Genomic DNA, 25,027 nt, shown 5'->3' with positions numbered 1-25,027 from the left:
AAACATGTACGTGTGTAAAGATATCTGAATGCACATGCAACATAATGTCTGATTGAGGCTCTCTTCATCAGAGGAGGACCCCCATCTGCAGAATGAACCAGGACCTGCTAAGAAAAGAGACCTAGTACAACAACACCTATTCCCATATAGTTTTGCCCAGTTCATGAGATCATACAAAGGGGCTCATGTCCGGCCTCCTTCTGAAGCACATTTGTTGGTGACATGTCGGTGAGCCTTCTCAGTGGTGGCCTCAGCCCTCTGGAACTCCCTGGTCTTGTGGTAGCAAGCATGACTTGTCCCCTTAGCAGGGTCTGCCCTGGCTGCATATGAATGGGAGACTAGAAGTGTGAGCACTAAGATATTCCCCTTAGGGGATGGAGCTGCTCTGGGAAGAGCAGAAGGTTCCAAGTTCCCTCCCTGGCTTCTCCAAGATAGGGCTGAGAGAGATTCCTGCCTGCAACCTTGGAGAAGCTGCTGCCAATCTGTGTAGACAATACTGAGTAAGATAGACCAATGATCTGACTCAGTATATGGCAGCTTCCTATGTTCCTATCCAGGGGCGTAACTAGCCCGCCGGCGGCCTGTGTGCGGCCGCGGCGGGTGCCCCGATAGCCCTGCCCCCTGTGTCTGACGTCAGGCGCAGGGGATAGCCACGCCCCCGCGTCAGACGTCAGACGTGGGGGGCGTGGTCTGGCTCCCGAACTGAGCCTTGAGGCTCCGTTCGGGAGAAGCAGCTTAACTGCTGAAGGGGCCATGCGGCCCCTTCAGCAGTTAAACAAAGGCTGGTGCTGCGTTGCGAACGCAGCACCAGTCTTAACTCCTGAAGGGGCCGGGCGGCCCCTTCAGGAGCTAGTTAGGCTGGCGCTGCATTCGCAGCACCAGCCAGGAGCAAGTCTTCCCTGCCTTTGCAGGGAAGAGCTGCTCCTGGCTGGCGCTGCGAACACAGCACCAGCCTTTGTTTAGCTCTCGAAGGGGCCGCGCGGCCCTCGCCTGGGAGCTAAACTCCCGCCCCCGCATCTGACGTCAGACGCGGGGGGCGTGTCAGGGCCGCTAATGGCGGCTCCTGATTGGGCACGGCTCGGGTTCTTTGAACCCATTCGCCAAATTATAGCTATGCCCCTGTTCCTATCTTAGGCTCACCTCCCCCCTATTTAGTTTAAAAAATTTTTTGAACACTTTTTATTTATTCCAGCAGGTCTCCCCCTACCAATATACATATTTCTCTTTGAAAGCCCTGTTTTAATTATTGCCTTTTATCTTGTATTTTTTTAAACGTAGAGGTGATTGTGTTTTGTTTTATTATTATTATTATTTTTAATTTTGCTGTAAGCCTCCATGAATTCTTTTTTGAAGAATGGTGGGACAGAAGTCTTTTAAATAAATAAATGCAGGGAACCTTTGCACAAACTGGACCCATCCCTTCTGTTCTTGACCCCCAGCCCAACCCGCATGGCCATCACTGGAATCCCAGGAATGGAGATACCAATGAGACTAACCGGAAGCATGGACACAGCAGTGCAATGCTTACCTGTGAGCACATGGCAACCCATTCCAGAGCCCTGCTCAGGAAGGAGGAATCCTGACCTTAAGTACAGTTACTATCAGAACCCCTTTATTACATTAGGAAGGGTGGGGGGCCCAAGTTATCCGGATAATGCCTCTGCTACTGATGCAACAGCTCTATGGACCAGATGAGCAAGTCACACTTATTTGGGGAATGAGACCTTTATACCATTACCCACTTTTCTTCCATCACAGAACTCAAGGTGGCTTACATGGGCTTCCCAGGTGGTCTCCCATCCTTGCACTGACCAGACTCAAGCCCTATTCAGACATTAAGTACTGTACACATGTACACATTTTTGTGTGAACTGCTGTATATGTTTCCACATTCCACTCTAAAAGGACAGTCCCCCTCAAATGCAGAGCAGAGAGGAAGAGTATTGCTGTATGTGCATAATGTGTGAATAACTGTACCTGTGTACAAATTTGTGTGTCCGTACATTATATACAGATTGTACATACGTTGAACATAATGGCTGGACAGAGCTACAGACTTGCTTGGTTTCAGCAAGGTGGCTGTATCATGGCCCTTCACATCCCCCAAATTCAATGTATTTTCCACCTGTAAAGCTTTGGGTAGAGAACTGGTGTAGCATGGCTGTCACGAGCCTGATTAGTAACTGCGGAGTCCCCAGTTCAACTCTCAGCTCAGCCATGAACTGACGGGAAGGCCAAACTGGGACCTCTCTGCCTCAGCCCCCAGTCTGTAATACAGGGATAGTAATACTGGCATGAATGACATAAGAATGACTGGAAAAAACAGACCTTCAATCAGAGGTTCTCAAAGTTGGATCTCCAGATGTTGTTGTGAGGCAGACTCAGGTCTGTGGTGGTCAAGAAATGGTTAAAAGGGTCTGCAATCTGCTCTAATTGCAACTTGCTAAAAGCACAATTATTCTTGTTGACCTGCTGGAATGCAGGCAAAGGGGCCCCTTTGATATCTGTAGATAACAAAGTGTTGGCTGGCCAGTACTTTCAAGGCCACATCTGGAAGGGGAGTGAAATAGTTTTTAGCAGTATGCAGAAAGAAGGAGGGGGTGAAATGCTTAGTTATAGCTTAGTATGGGAAATTGTCTGATTGGTATAATTGTAAGATGACGATGCTTACTAATGAGAATTGTACCCACAATATGTAAATTGCTGTGTGTTTAAAAGGCGAAGACACAATGTAAACGGGGTCTCAGGCTTTGGAATTTATTTCCACTGAGATCAAATTGCTAGCAATAAATCTGCTTTCTCTCAAACTGTTGGTGCCAGTCTCTGTCTATGAGAACCTGGGGGATTTCTGCTACAGTTGGACTACAACTCTCATCATCCCCAGTCACAATAGCCTTTCGCCATTGTGTATGGGGATGATGGGATTTGTAGTCCAACAACATCTGGAGACCCAGTTTTGAGAACCCCTGTGTCAAATGCTTTGGGCTTTCAGGAAAAGCTCCATACAAATGCTATGAATCATGGCAAGAGTGTTTAGTTTTCTAAAGGGGATTCCCTCAAGCATCATGACTCTTCCTTGTAAACTGAGCCGCTTTATCATTCTGTGTGTCCAGGAATTTTCTGTAGCAGACACGGAAGTTCAAAACATGTCCCAGAAGCTACAAGGCATGATTGTTAAGGCAGCATAAGAATCCCCAACATTTCACCCACACCTCTCGATTCCTTTTAAGTTTACTCCCAAGGCATTGAAAGGGAACCTCAGCTTCTGCTCGCCCTTAACATAAAGGCATTTCCACAATATTGAATAAGGAGTTGACATGGCTTGCATGAGATCAAACCTTGCTTGATATTCAGCATTGGGTAAATTGATGTGTAACCAGAAGCATTTGTCAGGAGATTAGCCACAAATACCAGAAGTCTGGTTCTTTTCACCACCTCTCTTTATGATATACCTCTGTCTGTACAATCTCACTAGGGTGTTCTGCTATACATGCGCCGTTGATGTCTTTGAGCTTGTTTTCTGGCAGATCCTCAGGCTTCGTGCAAAGTTTTAATGCCCTGGATATGAAGACATCCAAGTCAAACTGAGGATCACTTTTGCTGTCAACCTCCTTAGACTCTTTGTGGAGGTGGCGGGGAGAAGATGGCAGGCTCCGTTCTTGGATCTCTGGAAGGGGATTGGGGCACTCCAGCCCCGTCTGGGTGCTTGTCACCCACTGGGCTATCTCTAGGAAAAGGTTGGATGGCTCCTCTTCCAACGCCAACTCTGCCGTGGGTGCAATGGATGCTCTTTTCCAATGAGACAAGTCCAAGATGAGCTTCGGCTCTGAGTAATGGTGGAGCTTGTTGTCCCTCCAGAGCAACTTGTCTAAGTAGGAAGGAGACCCCACTTTATAATCACATGACCGCCCACAATCCCCTTCGAATGCTCGATCCATTGAAGAATGCGATTGCTCCAGGAATCTCTCCGAGCTGCTCTGGGAATATTTCCGTGGATCAATTTGAGCTTCCTCGGCGATAGATTCCGATCCTGCCCGGGGGTCCCGTTGCACCTCATCCAAATCTTGACACTTCTCGTGCCGCCATTCCAAATCTGAGGACAAGCTGACGTGATACCTATTTGTTGAGATACATCATGAAGATACATCATGAAATTATTCATGTGTAATTATTATTGCCATTCATTATTATCATCAACAACAATAACAGTGATAATACATTGGCTGACATTTGTTGCTGTTTCTTTGGTGTTTTTATGGTTTTCTTTGATTTTAATATTTTAATGTGATTTTATGGAATTTTATTGTATTTACTATTGTAAAATGTCTTCGGATAAGTTACATGAAAGGTGGTATATAAATCAAATGAATGAATGAATGAATGAATACATACATACATCCTACGTGGGCTTATGCTGGCATTTCCCGTTGGCCTGCACTGCTGTGGGTGTCTAAAGAAACGTCGGTGGTCTTGCACACGAGCGCTCATACACAAATACTTAAACCAGCAGGCAAACATTTCAGGAGTGCAACTTACATTGGAAACAATGTAAGTTGTGCTCCTAAAGTGCATGCGCTCTGGTTTAAATATTTGTACAAGAGTGCTCTTGTGCAAGAGTGACATGTCTTTAGATGCCTGCAGCAGTATGGGCCAATCAGAAACACCAGCAGAAGCCTGCGCAACATGTCAGCCAGTATTACTAATTTAGCCCCTGGGGTATCTAAGCTTAAGTATGTGTCACGAAACTGAATGCATATTCTTCCCCTCACCTCCATTTTTTGCATCATTCCCACTTAGAATTTTAGATTGTAAGCACCCTGGGGCAGGGACCCATCATTTTATTACTCTGTAGAGCGCCATGCATGTTAATAACACTACTTGCACTCTTTCTACAAGGAGCATGGGGCAGCAGACACAGTGCTCTCCTTCCCGCAAGGTCATGTAGGGAGATTAATGGCAGAATAAGGATTTGAACCTATAATTCCTAGTTCAAGTCTATCCCCACCTACTACACCTTAGTACCACTTACTACAACCTGGCTCCTTCTATGCCCCCTATACTGGGGCATATCTACATCTTTGCATAGTCCACTCTAAAAAACGCAAGACAAATTGAATTCTGTTGCCTCATAGGTTATGGAAATGAAAGAAATCTGCATGCATTAGAATGCTTTGAATTACGGCTGATGTCACGGAGAGGCAAAGAGCAATGCAGAATATCCAAGCCCTGATTCCTGACTACTAGAAATTCTGCTTAGCTCTCTCTCTAGATACTTAACTTCCACTAGGCATTGTATACACACACTTTCAAGCGTCGCTTTGTAGCCTTAAGACCGAGCAACTCTATGAGGATGATGAATGCTCTGCTCAGAGCCAATATAGCAACAGAAGCGTCAGGGTTGATTTTATGTATCACGATTTAAATCACCTCACAAAAGGACTCAATTTTAATGATTTAAATCACAATTTAAATTACTAGTCAGGAAGATTCTATTTAATCATCATTTTCTATAAAAGTACATTCTTGTTGTCTAACATAATCTTAATACACATTTAGAGATAGATGGAAGTTTCATTTTTAGAAGGTAGGCACACACTACAATAGCCACACACTTCTTGTAATGCTGTTTCATTGGGGCAACCAGGCCTTGCATTTCTTTGCTGCACTGTTTCAATTTTGCACACGCCTTTCCTACCCACAGGTACAGGAACTTCATTAAAATATTCCCAAAAGGGGTCTCTCTTACAGCCTGCTGCCACGATAGGTGTTTCCCTTCCACGATGGAGGATACAATCGGGGAAAAGTTTCCTCAAGACTGCATGAATATGTTCTGTTCACTTTTGGTTTCACTTTCTATTCTCCTCCCCTCCACAATCCCCTGCATTTGTATCCAGACTCCTCCTCCTTGTTCAGATCTACCTATCCCCCCAAATCCTCTATTCATTCATTGACCTTCTTCTTTGACTTTTGGGTAGGTCAGTGGGGGCAAGGGCTTGACTGTGTGTGTGCTACATGTACACCACTTGCAGAATAGGACTGATCAGGTCTGTTATCTCTCATCCACATATACTGCTGTTAACACATTCATAGAATATAATTAGAATAATATTCATGATGATATCTTTGATCTAGGTTCTTTATGGGTGGTTTTTTTAAAATCAATTTAAATTTAAAAATCTGATTTAAATTTTGTTTTCAATCATCAGTTTTTATCAACCCTGAGAAGCGTTGACTGAATGGCAAGTGGTAACAAATCTTATGAAATAAAATTCTGTAGCAAGGCCATTTAAATTCTATGCCATGTAAAGCTGAATTCTGTGATCAATATAGTTATGCAAATAGGTCAGATTTGTATAATTGGTCTCTCTCTCTCTCTCTCTCTCCCTCTTTCACTATGGGCATAATTTGTTCTGATTTGGCTAATCATGGAGAAAGGAAGCCGTGAACCTAGCTATGGGAAATCTTATTCCTTATCTCCTTTGGCTTTTGATCGTTTGCCATAGACTTGAGAGTTTGCCATAAACTTTTCAATCATATCTGAGCAACAGCCTTAAAAACTAGAAACTTTTGATTTTGGATTTTAAAAAATGAAAGTCAAGATTCTCAGGAAGAGGAATGTTGCACCCAGTTCTACTTTCTGTGCTCCTTGGGAATTATGGCACATACAAAGACAGTGGATACTGTACCTGTCCCAGTTGGACATCTGGCTTTGGTTCGCTTCCATCAGCAAAATATCATCTATCTCATCTTCAATCCGGAAAGGATGCTGAGAAACAGGTTCATCCTCGGGACAGTAATATGGATTCATATAAGGATGTTGCAGACCCATTTCTGCAGTCAGTCGGTCCATGGGATTGAATGTCAATATCTTCTCCAGAAAATCAATGGCTGAGAGTGACAGACAAATGATCAGGTCAGCTGTACCTAAGCAAAAACAGCCCTTGTTCCCAGAAACAAGAGTCTCATGGGAACACAATATGCCTGATTACATCAGTCACTACTGAAATCAGATAAGGACTTAGCCTGTAAGCTCCATTGGTATTTAATTGTAGGGTGTTAATGGCCCTCCTTGATTTGGGAGCACAACTCTAATTACTCCTAATGGGAGAGGTGTGGAAGGATAGGGGGTCCTACGTGTAGATGCTAGTTCTCTTAAAATTAGGACAGGAGCCATAGTCAAGACAGCTAAAAAGGGCATTTTAAAAAACTAGTTTTTGTTCCTACCACAACAAAACAACCTTTAAAAAAAAAGCCATACATCAAACCAGAAATTTTTCCTCCCGGAGTGATTCAGATCCATGGGTGTTTCCATATGGAGAAACACACCATTTGAGAGTGCAATCTCTTTCCGTTTAGCCACACCCCATCCGGATGACGTATTTCCCCTACATTTAAAGTAGTCTGAAAAGAGTCACTACTTATCATGGACTGGCAGCAAATGGCCAGCAGATGGTGCTGTGAAATTGCACAATGGAGAAGTATGCCATCTGGATGGGGCATGGATACACAAATAGAATTTATGGGTTTTTGAAAATAATTTGAACATTATTTCTCTATCTGGGGGTGGGCAGGAACCCATATCCATGGCATTCTGGGTGGAAATTACAGCTGCCAACTGGCAAATGCTCAAAAGAGTTCTGTGGCCACAATTGTCACAGCCAGCAGCAGAAAAACTAATTTTGTTTTTTTAAAAAAAGAGCAAGGAAGGAAGACTGCCAATGCTGCCATCACCATGGGAGGTGCCCCAAAATCTTTCCTTGAATTTCATTGTCCCACCCAGAAACGGGGCACTACAGGGGCTTTCATGTATAAATGAATAAGTGCATACATATGAATCCCACCGTACCTTTGCTGTTGACTTCGGGAAGACGCTTCCGTAATGGCTTTTTCACTGCCCAGGTGCTGTTGATGAGCGTGGGCATTACCTTGAGCAGCTCCTCCTTGTCCTCTTCACGGAAAACGGGGATTGTCTCCAAAATGAGCTGCATCTGTTCCAGCTCGTGGCTTCCTGAACAAGCAAAAACAATGCTACTCATGGGGGCATCTTTGGAGACTATCTGGAGCCCTTCGCCCTGTACACACGCACACACACACACACACACACACACACACACACACACACACACACACTCACCATCTGATGACTACAGAGCTGAGCGATGGCCAGGGTGTGGGGAAGAGCCACCACAGAACAGACACCACTGAGATTTCACATCTATTATATTAATTCTCCTGGGTGTGCCTTGGAATGTGCGTCCCAGCTCCCAGCTGATTGGCTGGGCGGTAGATGCACCTGGTTGGCTGAGGCGCACCCAGGAGAATTGGTTGCCATGGCGGTGGCCCAGCCGTGGAGGCCAGAGTTGGTGGGCCCGGCCCGGCCGCGGAGGCAAGGCCCAGGAGGGGGGAAAGAAAGTGTGTGGGGGGGAGGTGGCAGTGGGGAGGAGAGGTGGCTGGGCCCGGAAGTGGAGACTGGGGCAGAAGGGGAGGGAGAGGTAACCGCCAGCCCCAAAGAGCGCACAGAGGGTCTGTGCGGGGTCAGCTAGTTGCATGAAACCCCCCTATTTTTCAATGGAGTCTTCACATGCGGCAGGTATTGAAGCACTAAATTATGCATGACCAAGACCAAGGAAAACAAGAGATCCCCCACTCATCATCCCTGTAACGTATATGGACTGAGGAAGAGGTTATACAGCATAAGAACATAAGAGCAGCCCTGCTGGATCAGGCCCAAGGCCCATCTAGTCCAGCATCCTGTTTTGCACAGTGGCCCACCAGATGCTGCTGGAAGCCACAGGCAGGAGTTGAGAGCATGCCCTCTCTCCCACTGTTACTCCCCAGCAAGAGGCGCACTACTGGCTGTGCATGCACACCCTGTTGCAGTCGGACAATACTAGTCAACAACGCAAGCTCCTGACTTAGCAAAACTGGTTAGTGCAACATCCTTGCACAAGCACAACATTTGCACTAGTGTAGTGTTAGTCCAGATATCAGCCAATGTTTCTCCAAGAGAGTCAGTTCGTACAGTTATCAAGTATAGACTACAGATGCTGATGCTTGTGTATGCCGGCCCCTAATGTTAGGCAAGTATGAGGTTCTCTGCACTGGTCACCCAGCTAGACTCGTGGTTGCTTCACACATGACATTCTCCGTACACATATGGAAGGGGGCAAAGTGTGCTACATCACATGTGAAAATCATGCTATATGCACACATGCTCGGAAGCCACTGTGTGCTATCCTTTCCACTAAAATGCAATGAGAAATTCCACTTGCACCACTCTAGGTGGCACATTTATTTATTTCTGTAAATTAAAATATTTATACCCCACCCCTCCAGTACACTACTGTTCGGGGCGACTTCTACACTTCACATCTATGCTATAGCCCTATGAACATTTAATAGTTAGAGCACTAACACAAAATCTGCAGCAGACTCACTGTGCTAGAATTCCCAGGATTCTTTGGGGGAAACTATTTACAATAACACACTAATATAAAACCAATTGTAATGTAGATAACGCAAGTCAAGGATTATGGGCTTATCTGTATTAAAATGCTCGCTTTCACCACTAGGTGGAAGAAGAAAACTACCGCATTTCATACCATGATGATACATCCAGTATATTTGTTTACACTACAGTTCACACATCAGCTGTACAACCAAACTCTCAAAACAATTTAGTGAATCGCCAATTTACTAGGATTTCTAAACTTCCATTACTAATTGCAGGGGGGTTATGAGCTATATTTCAACTCAGCATCAGCTTATTAAAGCAAATGAAAAACCCCTGGCGTCCAATCTGGGCTTTTAAAAATTGATCTGCTCCCATTATTTAGAAAGTGAGGGACAAAAGAGTCAATTTCTCACAGCAACATGGGTGCATGGGTGAGAAGTGGAGAACTCTCTCCCCACTAGTGGCTTAACATTCAGAAGTCTGTTCCCCCCCGTCACAATCCCAGCATCAAAGTTTGGCTGAGGATATACATACCTGGAGGGGAACAGAATGCAGAGGGGAAAGCGACCAGTGGGAGAGGGATCCATACTTCATAGCCATACATCCTTTTTGCTGCTAAAAATGGACCTCTGTATCTCTCTTTTTTTGCCTATTTTCCTTCAGAAAGTAAGCTTATGAGATCACACAGAAATGTGTGTATGTGTTTGTGTGTTTGTGTATCCTCTATAATAAAAAGGTAAAGCGTGATCCCGTGTCACCCGTGACTTTTTCGGCCGTTCTGGGCATGCGCGGAGCGCATGCCCAGAACGGCCAAGAAAGATACGGCCGCCCAGACACGGGCGGCCATGTTGATCAGCGGCAGGGGGACCGGGAGGACAGAAGCAGCAGCGGGGGAACCGGGAGGGCTGGGTCGGCAGCGGGGGAACCGGGAGTGCTAAGGCAGCAGCGGGGGAACCGGAAGAGCAGAGGCGGCAGCGGGGAACAAAAAAAACCCTATTTAAATTAATATTTGGGCCACATGCAGAGGAGCAGTTTGGATGAATCACTCCCCAACCCATGAAATTAGGGAATGGCTCCCAGCACACTAGGAACAGGGAAGGACCTGTGTACTCACAGTGCACTGACATCCGTATTGCATGGAGTTGGGCCAGTGGATGGCCCAAACAGTCCATAATGTGCTAAAAAGCCTATAGGGCTCAGCAATTGCATTGCCCCAGAGCTATCCCGCTGAGGAGTATTGTGAATACTTTTAGATTAATATACCATTTTTCACGCCCCCCCAAAGGTTCTCAGAACAGTTAACACAAGAATAGAGGAGATGGTTCTCTATCCTAAAAGGGCTCGCAAGAGAGACATGGCAAATCCGGGGGCTAGAGAAGTGTGTGGAGGGAGACATAACTGCTGCAAAGGGACACCAGCATTCGACTTTGGGGCTGAGCGGCGCCCTGAGTTGTTCTAGCCCCCTAACCCCCCCGCCTAATCCCTCAGAGTTCCACCCATAAAATAGTTGTTGACCAGGGCTACAGATGAAGCTAGAGACTAGAGTCTGGCGGGGGGGGGGGGTTGCTACCCCTCCCTGGAACCTGCTACTTGAGCAAGGGCTTCAAGGTAATGCTGACCCAGTCTAGATGGGTTCCCAAAAAGCTTTGTTAAGGGAGACGGCAAGGAAGAGAGGAGAGCTGGTCTTGTGGTAGCAAGCATGACTTGTCCCCATAGCTAAGCAGGGTCTGCCTTGGTTGCATATGAATCGGAGACTAGAAGTATGAGCACTGTAAGATATTCCCCTCAGGGGATGGAGCTGCTCTGGGAAGAGCAGAAGGTTCCAAGTTCTCTCCCTGGCAGCATCTCCAAGATAGGGCTGAGAGAGATTCCTGCCTGCAACCTTGGAGAAGCCGCTGCCAGTCTGGGAAGACAATACTGAGCTAGATAGACCAATGGTCTGACTCAGTATATGGCAGTTTCCTATGTTTCCTAAGAGGATCCTCTATGCATGCTCTCCTCACTACCACCACCAGGCTTTTGGAGTGAGCTACTAATGCACAGGGGTGGCTCATCCATGAGGCAAGGTGAGGAGGTGATGGCCTCAGATGGCACCTGTACGATGGGGCGGCATATGCAGGCACCTCACCCCACTCCTTACCTCCCGGGCGGGCATCCCTTCATCTATCTGCTGCTGCATCGCTCCTGGCCGCCTCACCACACTCTCTTTCCTGTCATCCCCGCACCTTCTCTGCCCTTTCCCGTCACTACAGGGATGGGTTTTAAACTGCAGGTTCAGCAACGAGGGCAGCAAGAGAGGAGCTGCTTCCTCCCTCACGGATCAGCCGCCGTTTCAAATCCATCCTGCCAACAGCGATGGAGAAGGGCCGGGGGGGAAGTGGTGCTGGCTGCTTGTTTCATATCTGCTTCCCCTGTGAGCACAAAGTAATATGGTGTCGGTTTCAGGGCCGTAGGGAGCTTGCCTGTGGCCAGAGGATGAAGTTCTCCTGCCGGTGGCTCCCTCACCCCTTTTGAAGCATGCCCGCGCCCCAAGCTTTGCCCCCAGATGCAGGCGGCGTGGCCAATTCCAGGGACGGGGCCAATCACCCCCTGCGGAGTTTTCCCCGCCAGCGGTTCGCTGAATCACTGACTGGGAGCAACTTTCCCCGCCTCTGTGCCTCTGGCGGCTGATACCGGGGGTGTGGCTACTGCCTGGGCGAGGGTCCGTTCAGACACTCATCCCCCTTGCACCCCTCCCCAAGTTCAGCCCGCGTTTCAATGAAACACTGGATATGGAGGAGGGGAGCCCGCCTCACGCTCCTAGACAGAAAGCGCTTTGTTCACTGGCTGGGTCCAAGAGGGAGTAAGGGGTGCCCTGGCCAAGGGTGAGGAGGTACCTTTGTGGACCCCCAGACTTTGGTGGACAAGGGACTTGCTCCATTGTCCCCAAGCCCCTGGTAGGTTTGTGGGGGGAGGAAAGGTTGTGCCGTCGAGTCGGTTTCGACTCCTGACAACCACAAAGCCATGTGGTTTTCTTGGTAGAATACAGGAGGGGTTTACCATTGCCATCTCCCGCACAGTATGAGATGATGCCTTTCAGCACCTTCATATATCGCTGCTGCCCGATATAGAAATTTCCCATATTCTGGGAAACACACCAGCAGGGATTCAAACCAACAGCCTCCTGCTCTCTAGGCAGGTTGCTTCCCCACTGCACCATTAGGTGGCCTTTGGCTAAAGACTTTATTAAGAAACAACTCCATTTCCTACAGGGTCCCCACTGGGACAAATTTCTAAATAACAAAGTTTAAAAGATAATTCGATAGAATACAACACCGCCCTGACGCTCCCGTCAGTGTCAGGGGCATGGACAACATCAGGGTGTGGCCAGTGGCACGTGGACCTCACCTAGGCAGAGCCACAACTCAAGCCGACGCTGCCAGCAGGGCCAAGAACTAGAAGACATCTCAAAAGGACAAAAGGAAGACCAAGGAATTTAGAGAGCACAAAATCATTTCACATCACATTTCCTCAGTTAGCTTTACTTATTTATTTCTGAGGGCCACCGGCTAGAGAGGGCCAGGTCAGACGGAGAGCATAAGTACCACAAGATGGCTTGTTTTCCCCCCGTTGGCATCTCATTAATATCGGTCTAAATAATTTACAGACTCAGATCTGTGTTCATGATTATTTTAGCAGCTGAAATTACCTGCTTCTAACAGCAACCCAGAAAGAAGACAGAAGCGTCCTCTCTTGGAGTCAGACCCTTGGTTCACCTAGCTTAGTATTGTCGGCACTGACTGGCAGCAGCTTCTCCAAACAAGGTTTCAGGCAGGAGTCCTCCCAAACCTTGCCTAGAGATGCCAAGGACTGAACCCGGAACCTTCTGCATGCAAAACAAGGGGTTCTCCCCTACTCAAGCTTCTTGTGTTGTGTGAATGGGCTCAGCATATGGCAGCTTCCTATGAGCCTGAGTCATACCACTGGTCCATCTGTCTCAGGATTGCCTACTCTGACTGGCAGTGGCTGTCCAAAGCAGGGCCGGCCCGAGTGTTTTTGATGCAATAAGCAAAGTATGACATTGATGCCCTCCCCTCCACCCACATTCTGTTAACATTATATTCTGTACCTTACAAAAGACAAGTTTTTTTTTACTGGGCTGACCGCTCCAATGACCGCCCCGTGTACTGAGCATGTACTGACCATCTGAGCAGCAGAGGTGGGGTGTGCAGTGGGGCAGAACCAAGCAGAGTGGGGCAGCAGTATGGGGCAGGGTGGCAACAGCGGGGCATCTCACCAAATTTTAAAGGTGTGATCAGCTTCCTTATTGCCCCCCCCCACTGCGTGGGGAGGGGCAGCAGTGCCCACACCCTGAAGGTGGCTCTAGGCCAGGGTTTCTTAACCTTGGGCCCCCAGATGTTGTTGGGCTACAACTTCCAGAATCCTCAGACATGGCCTTTGTGGCTGTCGTCCAACAACATCTGGGGGCCTAAGGTTAAGCAACCCTGCTCTAGGTGACCGCCTAGCTCCTGGTGCATGGGCCAGCTCTGCTCCAGGGTATCAGACTGGGGCCTTTCTCAGCCCAGCCTGGAGAGGCCAGGGATTGGACCTGCAACCTCTACCACGGAGCTATAGCCCCAACCCCAGGAATTAGAGAATCCTGCTGACCGCTGCAGCCAGAAAAAAAAGATGGATGAGAGCAATGGTGAGTTCTGATATCTTACTCAATTGGAAGTCCCAAAACATAGGAGGGCATTCAGCTTGGCACGTTGCCACACCCCCTCCCCCCCCTCCGTGCTTAACATAGGAACACAGGAAGCTGCCATATACTGAGTCAGACCATTGGTCTACCTAGCTCAGTATTGTCTTCCCAGACTGGCAGCGGCTTCTCCAAGGTTGCAGGCAGGAATCTCTCTCAGCCCTATTTTGGAGATGCTGCCAGGGAGGGAACTTGGGACCTTCTGCTCTTCTCAGAGCGGCTTCATCCCCTGAGGGGAATATCTTACAGTGCTCACACTTCTAGTCTCCCTTTCATATGCAACCAGGGCAGACCCTGCTTAGCTTAAGGGGACAAGTCATGCTTGCTACCACAAGACCAGCTCTCCTCTTGAAGGCCATTTCAGAAAGATCCCACTCGCAGAGCAACAATGCCCCTGTGGCTCCGGGCAGATGGAAAGAGCTGAGCACATCCCACTACACTGTTTGTATTACAGAGACATTCGCTCTTCCTTTATCCATTCTGACGTTCGAGCCATATCTATATGCTGCTTTCTAACTCAAAGCCCGCTATTACATACAGCGTTGCCGGGTTCTGTGTGGCAGCGTCCAAAACCCGTCAGATGCTGGTAAGTGGTGGGTCCAAACAGCCCTAGTCTGACTTCCTGCTGGCTCCTGCGTGCTACAATGCGTTCATCCAACTTAGGTTTTTATGCAATTACACCTTTCCGTGCCTTTTATCCCTTTTTATATTTTTTATGCCTTTTATACCTTTATACCTTATATGCCTTTTAATGCTATTTTAAGCCCTTTTTATGCATTTAAATGCTTTTTAATGTTTCCTTAGGACTTTCATGTATCCTTATGTTATTTTATGCTCTTCTGTGCGTTTAAATGCTTTTTAATGTTTCCTTAGGCCTTTTAACGTAACGTTATGCATTATACTTTCAATGTGTAATCACCCTCGGTATTTTATGCTGGTCTATGCCATATTAAAGATGATTGATTGATTGATTGATTGATTGATTGATTGACTGAGATAACTGGTGGAGGAACTGGGCAGCAGTCACAGCAGCTGCAACCTTTCTTGACGTCTTGAAGGACGTGTAAGTATCATCTCTGGGACGAGGTGACTGTTTAAGTACTGAGGAGCACAGATGCTTAGAGAAGAGTGCATTTCTGCCTCTATATTTGCTGTCCCCAAATATCCACAGATCAAACACCAGACTTTTCGGAAGAACATTCAGTAGCTTTGCATAGGTCACACCACACCAAGACCTGGTCAGCTCATTGTTTTGGCACATTCTTTGCCTCTTATGCTGCATTCCTCTTCTCTTGTTCGCAGGAGGGAACCTATGTTGTCTTCAAAGAATCCTTTGGTTCAGTCATAAAGGGCATTCTCCGTCCCTGTGCCCCCACCCTCTGCTCCTCACATCCCCACCGCCTCCTGTGGCGTGCAGGGGTGGAGAAGCTCATCCTCAGCATGACCTGAAAGCATTTCAGTATTTGTTTTATAATATCAGTTCTCAAATGTACAATTCCTAGCTGGGGATTGATGGGAGAGGTACTGAAGAATGTGTGAACATGCTGGGTCTCACTCCCCAGGCCCCAAGCAGACGTTTCCACCCAAAAATTGATTCAGCGCTCTCTCTCCCTCATTTATAGCTAATCTTATTCAATCTCACAACAACCCTCTGCAACAGGGCCAATCATACTGTGAAGCAACCACAATCATGGTCCACCACCCCAGCAGCCATCTTCACTTGTGGGAGGAGATGCATTATCCCCTTTCCTAAGCAGGGTTCACCCTGGTTTGCATTTGGATGGGAGACTAAATGTTAGCATTATAAGATATTCTCCTTGGGGGATGGGGTTGCTCTGGGAAGAAGAGCACCAGCATGCTTGCATGCAGAAGATTCCAAGTTCCCCCTGGCATCTTCAAGATAGGATTAGGAGACTCCGGCCTGAAACCTTGGAGAAGCCGCTGCCAGTCTGTGTAGACAATACTGAGCTCGATGGACTAATGGTCTGACTCAGTAGAAGGCAGCTTCCTATATTCCTATGCCACAAACCCTCTCTTCCGAAAGGCTGAGACCTAGTTCTTACAGAAGTGATAAACTGGTGTCTGGGCAGCAGGCCTGTGTATCAGGCACTTAGATCCCAACAAACCACTGCCTGTTGCTGTGGTGAGGAAGCAGGGTGGATTTGATTTAAATCAAACTGATTTAAATCACTAGCAGGGTGGATAAAAATAAAAAAAAATCCGATTTAAATCAAAAAAATCCGATTTAAATCAAAAATCTGATTTAAATAAAAAATCCGATTTTTTTGATTTAAATCCAATTTTTTTTTATTTAAATTGGATTTTTTTGATTTAAATTGGATTTTTTTTATTTTTATCCACCCTGCTAGTGATTTAAATCTTGATTTAAATCAAATCCACCCTGTGAGGAAGGCACTCCTGGTGCAGCCAGCTGCATGTGGAATTTGCTGCTTCTGACACTGGGGAAGAATTTTCTAGGAACTGGAGCCTGTGGTGACAATGGGGAGGTGTGCAGGGACATCTGAGAACTGTAGTTCCTCCCAGCCCTATCCTTGTGGGAATAGGAAACGGGAGCAGATCATGGAAGCTACAGCAGATTCCAGCACAGAGCAGCAGGTTGGACAAGAAGATCTCTAAGTTCCTTTCTAACTCTAAAATAATAGGATTCTATGAAACCACCAAAGGTTTCCTGACCTTTAATCACACCTGAAATACTCATGGAATTCACTGCTACAAGATGGCAGGCCACAAAGGCCATTGTGGCTGGGGATCATCATGGGAGCTGCAATCCAACAGCATCTGGGCACCCAAGGTTGGGAACCCCTGAATTAAACTGCTTTTTAAAAGGATTAGACACACACATTGAGGGGAAACATCTCAATGGCCATTAGCTACGATAGGTCAATAGAACCTACATATTCAGAGGTAGTATACCCATGAATATCAGATAGTCACTGCATCTCTCAGCAGCTTTCAATGCTATTCACCATGGTATCCTTCTGGATCCTCTGAGGGATTTGGGGATAGGATGCACTGTGTTACAGAGGTTCTGCTCATATGTCTCAAGTACATTTCAGATGCTGGCGTTTGGTGACAATTGCTCTTCAAAACGGAAGCTATGATATGGAGTGCCTCAAGGCTCCATTCTGTCATCAATGCTTTTTAACAGCTACATGAACCCACTGGGTGAGGTCATCAGGGAATTTGATGCTGGGTGTTATCAATATGCCGATGACACCCATATCTATTTCTCCTTGTCATCAATATCAGGAAATGGCATTAGCCCCTTTAAACACCTGCCTACAGGCAGTAATGGGCTGGATGAGGGATAATACACTGAAGCTGAATCCAAGGAAGATGGAGGTGCTCATTGTTGGGGGTCATAATCTGCAAGACAGGATAGAACTTCCTGTTCTGGATGACATTACACTCTTCCAGAGAGAACAGGTTCATAGCTTGGGAGTGCTGTTAGACACAGGTCTCACCCTGGTGCCTCAGGCTGAGGCTGTTTTTACTAGCTGCGATTGTTTTGACAATTGCACCCATTCCTTGAGGAGAATGACCTGAAAACAGCGGTACATCAGCTGGTAACCTCCAGACTGGACTACTACAATGTGTTCTATGTAGGGCTGCCTTTATGCGTAGTTCAGAAACTTCAAAATGTGGCAGCCAAATTGGTGTCTGGGATATCCCAGAGAGACCTCATTATGCTTATGCTTAAACAGTTACACTGGCTGCTGATATGTTTCCAAGCAAAGTACAAAGTGTTGGTTATTACCTTTAAAGCCTTGAGTGGCTTAGGTCCGGGTTACCTGCCTTTCTCTACAAGATCCCCACCGCTCACTAAGATCTTCAGGAGGGATCCGTCTTCGGGTACCACCGGTTCATTTGGTGGCAACGTGGGATCAGACCATCTCAGTTGTCGCCCCAGGTTGTGAAACGCGTTCCCCGTGGATATAAGAGGATTCTCTTCCTTGAAGGCCTTCAGAAGAGCCTTAAAGACTCATCTTTTAAGCCTGGCTTTTAATGATACCTAGTTTTGATTTTGATTTTAATCTGGTTGGAATGTTTTGTTTTGTTTTATTATGTGTTCTTTATTTAATGTAAGCCACCCTGAGCCGCTTTAGGAAGGGCAGTATATAAACTGAATGAATGAATGAATGGCCCTTGGGGATGGCCTTTCATTTTGCAGAGCTGGATCCCGTCTGGCTAAGCAGGTCGGAATGGCGATGATGTCATTGCCGTGGGAGGAAGAGACTCTGCCGCCAAGGCATGCGCAGGCTGAAGAAGTAGCCACCACCAGTCAGCTCAGAGGCAATGCTACCAGGTCTTCTTGGGTGAAACATTTGGGAAGACCATTGAGTTAGAATCCATTATTAATGAAGCTGATTATTTATTTAGTGAGAGCTGTGCACGGCTGCTTACAAAGAGTGTCAGAATCCTGCAGTCTTGCAAAATAAATAATGGGCAATCATGGGATGATAATAATAGCAGAGAAGAAAGGTAGGCACAGCTGGGTCAAACTGGAAAGGAGGGATGTTTATTTGTTAAGTAGCATCAGGGGGTGCACTTGATTCCTGAATAAATATTAACAGCCCTTTTCCCAGCTGTTGCTGAGGGAAACAGTTCCTTGTGTGTTCCTTGTGTGCTGGCCAGTCTTCCAGCACACAAGGAAAGCTCGTGTTCTTGCATTGCAAGATCTTGCATAATGGCCTGCTGTGCAATGCTACATGGACATGGAGACGTTGCATGCACACAGTTGCGCAAAAGTGCAGTTGCAAGAATTGTACAAAATGCATTTACACACGAGTAATCCCCTTATGGCTCTTTGGGAAATAATGAGATTACTCTTGCATAAATGCATCTTGCAATTCTTGCAGTTGCGCAACTGCACGCCTGCACAACTGTGCGCATGCAACATCTCAACATGCACGTAGCATTGTACAGTATGTTAGCCATTATTATAGGCTTTTGCTTTCATGAAGTTTTTTACTGGAGGTATGAAATCCATGGGATTTATGCCTTCATTTATCTGGCATCTTTCTGTCTCCATAGCTTTCTTTCCTGGCAGAATTAAAAGATCTCCTTCACTTGCAGTTTCTGCTTTTTGACCTTCTTGTAAGGAAAGACCCAAAAGAGCAGCATCAAGAATAGATACAGGAGAGAATGATATTGATCCTGCCTGTGTGCTAGTGAGGCATTATTTAAGATTTCATTTTAAGCTTCTCTTGTTACAAGGGAAATATCTGAGATGTCCTAATTCAGAGGTGGACACAGAAGACAATAGGGGTCCTAAACCAAATGTTCATGTCAAACAAGAGAGCCATTGAGCTGATAAGTAGGTTAGTGCCGAGGTTCCCAAACCTGGGGCCCCAGATTTTGTTGGGCTACAATTTCCATCGTCCCCAGCCACGATGGCCTTCAGTAACTGGATGGAATACCACATAGGGACCTTATGTATTCCAGCTCAAGTCCCAGGATGGAAAAAAGGTGAGATATGAATGGACTAGAGCAGATCTTGAGAAGGAATATTGAGTAGCCCATTGGAAGGACTGCAGCTCAATGGGAAAACATCTGCTTTGCACGCAGAAGGTTCCAGGTTCAGTCCCTGGCAGCATCTCCAGGTAGGGCTGGGAAAGACTCCTGCCTAGCCTTGCCACGTCCCCCAGAATTTAGGGCAGCCCCCAGATTTTGGCTCCTCCACCCGGCTGCTATATTCCACCCAGATTTACACAGATTTCAAACGCACTGCCCGGATTTGCCTCTGGATCCGATCACCTGGGAGGGCAGAGGAGGAGGAGAATGTATACAAATCTGTCAAATAAATAAATAAAGTGCAGATTAGTTGCCACACAATTTGGATAATATGCAAACTAGGCCACTCAGATTTGGGAAGCTTGAATATGGCAACCCTACTCCTGCCTGAAACCTTGGAGAGCCGCCACCAGTCAGTGTAGACCATATTGAGCTTGATGGACCAATTGTGTACACGCATAAGGCAGTCCCGTATGTAACAACATTGGAGATCTAACATCGGGAGCCCCTGAGTTAGGAGGCTGTTCATTTTGCTCCCTCTTGCATGGGTGATGCCTGCAATCAGCTGGAAGTGGAACTGAAAGGGAGGTTCCACACTTCACTTAGACAGCATGACACGATCCAGCATTGCCCTTCCACAACTCCGCTCATGTTTGCTCACCAATAACCTCCGCTCAGCGAAAGGCCCTGGCAACCGCGAAGACGGGGAACTGGGGACTCACCTGCAAAGAGCATCTTTCCTGTGAGCATCTCCGCTAGAATGCAACCAGCTGCCCACATGTCAATTGCTTTGGTGTAGTTGTTAGGCGAGAGGAGCAAGCGGGGAGATCGATACCATTTCGTGACCAAGCCTTCCGACAGGTAGCCCTAGAAGAGTCAAAGAAACACATTGGTTATGTCTAGATTTGCAGGAATTATAATGAAAGCCATGCCTTTGGACACTGTGGCAGCAGGGGATGATGGGAGCTGTAGTCCATCAACATCTGGGGACCTGCATTTGAGAACCTCTGCAGTAGAATATATGGCACGCCCCTATACTAGCAGCCTACGACTCAAGAATTGGCAGGATGATTCAAATCTATGTCAATCTCCCCCTCCCATCCCCTGCTTCTTGAGCTTGTTGTACTGAGTCAGATCATTGGCACACCTAGCATGCTGCTGTCTACTCTATAAATGTAATAAGTAAGTAAGTAAAGTAAGTAAGTAAGTAAATAAATAAATAAATAAATAAAAGCAGCTCTTTAAGTTCTCAGGAGCGGGTAGAATTCCCCTTCTATACAATATAAGCCTCCTCTTCCTGACCACTTGGGCTGCAGACATTCTGACAGCCTTATTCCCTGAATGTGCTATTATTCATTCTGGCAGGGGGTGGGTGGAAAGGATGCTCCTGTTAGAGGTTGTTGATTTTTACCCACAATAGGTAAGACAGAAGAACACTAAGGAATGCGCACACACTCCAGTTACAGAGTAGGTAGCAGAGGATGGTTCAGATATTGCAGCTGTTTAGAGAAAACACATGGAGATCCTTGTATGACTAAACACTAAACATTTATTGGTTAAATACACTTGGATAGGAAAGACCTAATCCTAATTTAAAGGACTACATAATGACTAGGTAAGGAGAGAGATAGATGTTTCCATAAGAGGAAAGGAAGGATTGTGTCTCAGCACAGGAAGTGCTGAAGAGTCAGATCAGGGGTCATAGAGTAGGGACAGATAGGGAGACCCTGACTCACTGTCTCTACTCCCAATGCCCCTAGTGGTCATTAGGACAGTTGGTGCAAAAGGTCGATGCACTGGAAGTTCATCTCCAACAGCTCCAGAAAGGTGGTTGTTGTTGCTGTTGTTAATAAAAATACCCTGCCCCTCCAGCACACTACTGCTCAGGGCGGCTCACAGCAACAGATTCTCGCCATCTGTTCTTCCGCAAAACTATCAGGCATTTGCTCAGATAATAGTGCATGTATCTCCTTTTTTCCTCACCGAATTGGGACACTTATTCTACTCTCGATAATGCCTCTCCATTATTAATCGCTGAACAGCGTGGCTATCTGGTAGCATATGGTGAATAACAAATTCCGCTCAACAGCTGGCTGGAAGCAGCCTCTTTCACGCCCCGATGCCTTCACAAAAGAAGCAGGTACCACCCGACTCCCGGCTCACACTCAAGATGAAGTCCTGCACAGGAAGGAAATTACCTGCGCAGCTGTAAAGGCAGGAACACTTGAGCCCAAGAGGGGCCGTCGGCATGTGCTGGAAGATAATAAGCAGCACACCCAGCTTAGTCTTTGGGCAGGTTAGACAACCATCCTGGGGATCTGCCTGGCTCTTTGCTGCACGATCAGCTCATCCACATGATTTAATGCATTGCCAAAAAGCTGATGCTGACCCCAGGGACATAGGGGGCTTGCTGGCAGTCCAAGGACAGGCTAATGCCCTTCGGGCCCTCCTCTGCTGCCTGCTGCCCTGTTACAGGGAACTGTGTTGGTGGACTACAACTCCCATAACCCCTTCCCCAGCCAAAGGCCATTGCAGCTGAGGATGCTGGGAATTGTATTCATTCACATCTGGGAATCCCTGTTACGCGGAACACTGGATGGAAACCGTAGTCCAATTCCTGAGGACCCAAAGTTAGGAACCCCTATCTTTAGGACCTCCTTGTCCCTCTTCTGTAAATTCAGCTAGTTAGCAATCCTCGCCAACTCAGGGAGGGCAGCCCACTGAAGGCGTCTTGCTCAAGGGTCCCCCAAAGCTGGAACCAGCACTGGTCCCACCACAGGGCTCTTAGGGCCTACTGGTGTGTTGACTCTGGTCCCACCACAGGGAGGAGGTCTAGGACCAACGAACGGAAGTACTTTTTCACACAAGGCGTGATCCACTTGTGGAACTCTCTGCCACAGGATGTGGTGACAGCCAACAACCTGGATGGCTTTAAGAGGGGTTTGGATGACTTCATGGAGGAGAGGTCTATCAATGGCTACTAGTCGGAGGGCTGTGGGCCACCTCCAGCCTCAAAGGCAGGATGCCTCTGAGTACCAGTTGCAGGGGAGAAATCGCAGGTTAGAGGGCACGCCCTCAACTCCTGCCTGTAGGCTTCCAGCGGCATCTGGTGGGCCACTGTGTGAAACAGGATGCTGGACTAGATGGGCCTTCTTGGGCCTGATCCAGCAGGGCTGTTCTTATGTTCTTATGACTCACTTGCCCATGGCAAGACAAGGAAATATACCTCATCCTCAGTTTTCCATCTGTGAAATGGGCACCACAAGAACAAATCAGAGGGCTAATTTGAGAAACGTGGCTCGTAAAAGCACTAGAGACCTACAGTGGTGGTGGTTTACACAAGATCAATTTCTGCGTCATAACAGGATCTATTAAATAGAGCAATTAGCAAGCAAGGAACTCTTGTGTGCCTTCTGAGGCCGTACGCCATCCCTCTCATTCATAACTACGCCTTATAGAAAGGATCAACACATCCTTTCTCTTAAAAGCCATCTTAATTCCTCTCTCCCTGAGATAGGAACACAATTGAGACTAATTAGAGGGAGATCCTCGCCTCTGGCTTGTTTACGGTTTCTGTCTTATTGCTAATGCCACTGAAACAGAGAGTACAAAAGCCCCTTAATATCTGGTCCAACTTGGCAGGCACTGTAATTAAGCCGTGTCAACAGTGTTTCCCTCATTTTCTGGGAACTGAAAGGAATCAAGCAAGTGGACTTGTTTCCAGTAAAAGGCCACCTCGTGCAAACGGTTCGTCCTAACAAGCCAGGGGGCTGCCAGATGAGGCACAGTTGCCTCTGATGCCCAACAGCTCCAGTTGTGCCTCTCTCTCCCATCTTGTTAGGACTTGTTAGAGGCTTGTTAGGACAAACCGCCATTGCCATCTAGCTCAGCCCTGTCTTCGTTGACTGGCAACAGCTTTCCACAGTCTCATCCAGCCCCAACAGGAGACAGGCAACATAGGCAGCCGCCATATACCAAGTCAGTCCATTGGTCCATCTAGCTCAATACACAGACTGGCAGCAGCCTCTCCAAGGATGCAGGCAGGAGAACTTGGAACCTTCCGCATGCAAGCAGGCAGGTGCTCTTCCCAGAGCGCCCCCCCCACTAAGGGGAATCTCTTACAGCACTCATATGTCGTCTCCCATCCAAATGCAAACCAAGGCAGACCCTGCTTAGCAAAGCGGACCATTTGTGCTTGCTACCACAAGACCTGGGACCTGCTGCACGCAAAGCCGATGCACTGCCACGGAGCTATGGCCCACGTCCCCTGCGAAGCCTACAGGCTGGAGCAGAAAAGTAAGAGCTCTCTTGCACCGTGGCTCCCCAGCAACTAGGTCCTTCTGTGCCTCTGTTATCACACACACAGTGTCAGGGAACTGCATCACTGGGCTAATGCACTGCCTACACTCAAGAGCACTTATTTTCTACTAATAGTGGGCAAGGCACTGTACTACAGATGTGAAGACTTGGGGTCAGGGGGAAACAGAAACATGCGAGAAAAACTCTGTGTGTGTGTGTGTGTGTGTGTGTGTGTGTGTGTGTGTGTGTGTGTGTGCATTTTATCTTGTCCCCCCCAAAAAAAAATTGCAGCTGGGGTGGGGGGGGGAGAAAAAATGAAGAAGAAGAAACCAATTCCCCCTATTTTCTTCTAGTCTCTTCCCATACACAACAGCCCGGCTTTCACATCTCTACACTGTATTGCACAAAGCAGGGGCGTAGCTAACATAGAGTCGGGGAGATGCAAGTGGCCAGGGTTCACTAACGTATTCCAAGTGGTTCACATAGAAAAAGAACGACAAGGAGAGGATGGTTCCCTGTCCTCAGAAGGCTCATGGTATAGAAAGAATCCCAAGGAAGACTCCAGCAACAGTCTCTGGAGAAACTGGGTTGGGCAGGGCCAGTTGTCCCTGCCCCCCCCCCCACCAAATGTAAGAGAGCCACCACTTTGAACGGTGCCTCTTTGTCTAGTAAGCGGGAGCCACAAATGACCGAAAGAGCATCTTGTGAAACTCTAGTGTATGGTAAATAAACCAGAGTATGTCCCTTTCGCAGCCCACACAGCGGGTCTTAGATTTGACCAAGCATTGTCTGTGTCAGGACTGCACAATTTTGACCTGCTAGCTATTGTTCGACTACAACTGCCATCACCCCTGACTACTGGCCACTGTAGCTGGGGATGATGGGAGTTGTAGTCCAACAAGAGCTGGAGGGCCAAAGTTTGGCAGCCCTGGACTATGTATGGGTAAGCTTATCTCAGACCAGGGGATTTTCCAGACTACGAGATTTGCGTCAGTTAAAGT

General features: G+C 47.2%; 1 protein-coding gene across 4 annotated transcripts in view; it reads right to left on the bottom strand.

Annotated features, from left to right (window-relative positions):
* Positions 1–993: 993 nt before the first annotated feature.
* The window catches only part of MAPK4 (mitogen-activated protein kinase 4), a 131,706-nt gene continuing 107,672 nt past the window's right edge, over positions 994–25,027 (bottom strand). For all 4 annotated transcript variants that reach the window (XM_053288441.1, XM_053288439.1, XM_053288442.1 and 1 more), the window contains 4 exons: positions 20,450–20,594; positions 7,847–8,008; positions 6,687–6,888; positions 994–4,116 (listed from right to left, as the gene is read on the bottom strand). In XM_053288441.1, coding sequence (XP_053144416.1) covers positions 3,429–4,116; positions 6,687–6,888; positions 7,847–8,008; positions 20,450–20,594 — 1,197 coding nt within the window. In that variant the 3' untranslated portion in view covers positions 994–3,428. The remainder of the gene's footprint in view (positions 4,117–6,686; positions 6,889–7,846; positions 8,009–20,449; positions 20,595–25,027) is intronic.

Source organism: Hemicordylus capensis, chromosome 2 (assembly GCF_027244095.1).
Source record: "Hemicordylus capensis ecotype Gifberg chromosome 2, rHemCap1.1.pri, whole genome shotgun sequence".
NCBI classification, from domain to species: domain Eukaryota; kingdom Metazoa; phylum Chordata; class Lepidosauria; order Squamata; family Cordylidae; genus Hemicordylus; species Hemicordylus capensis.
Note: the sequence above shows the minus strand (reverse complement) of the source record. Positions and strands in the feature narration are given on the sequence as shown.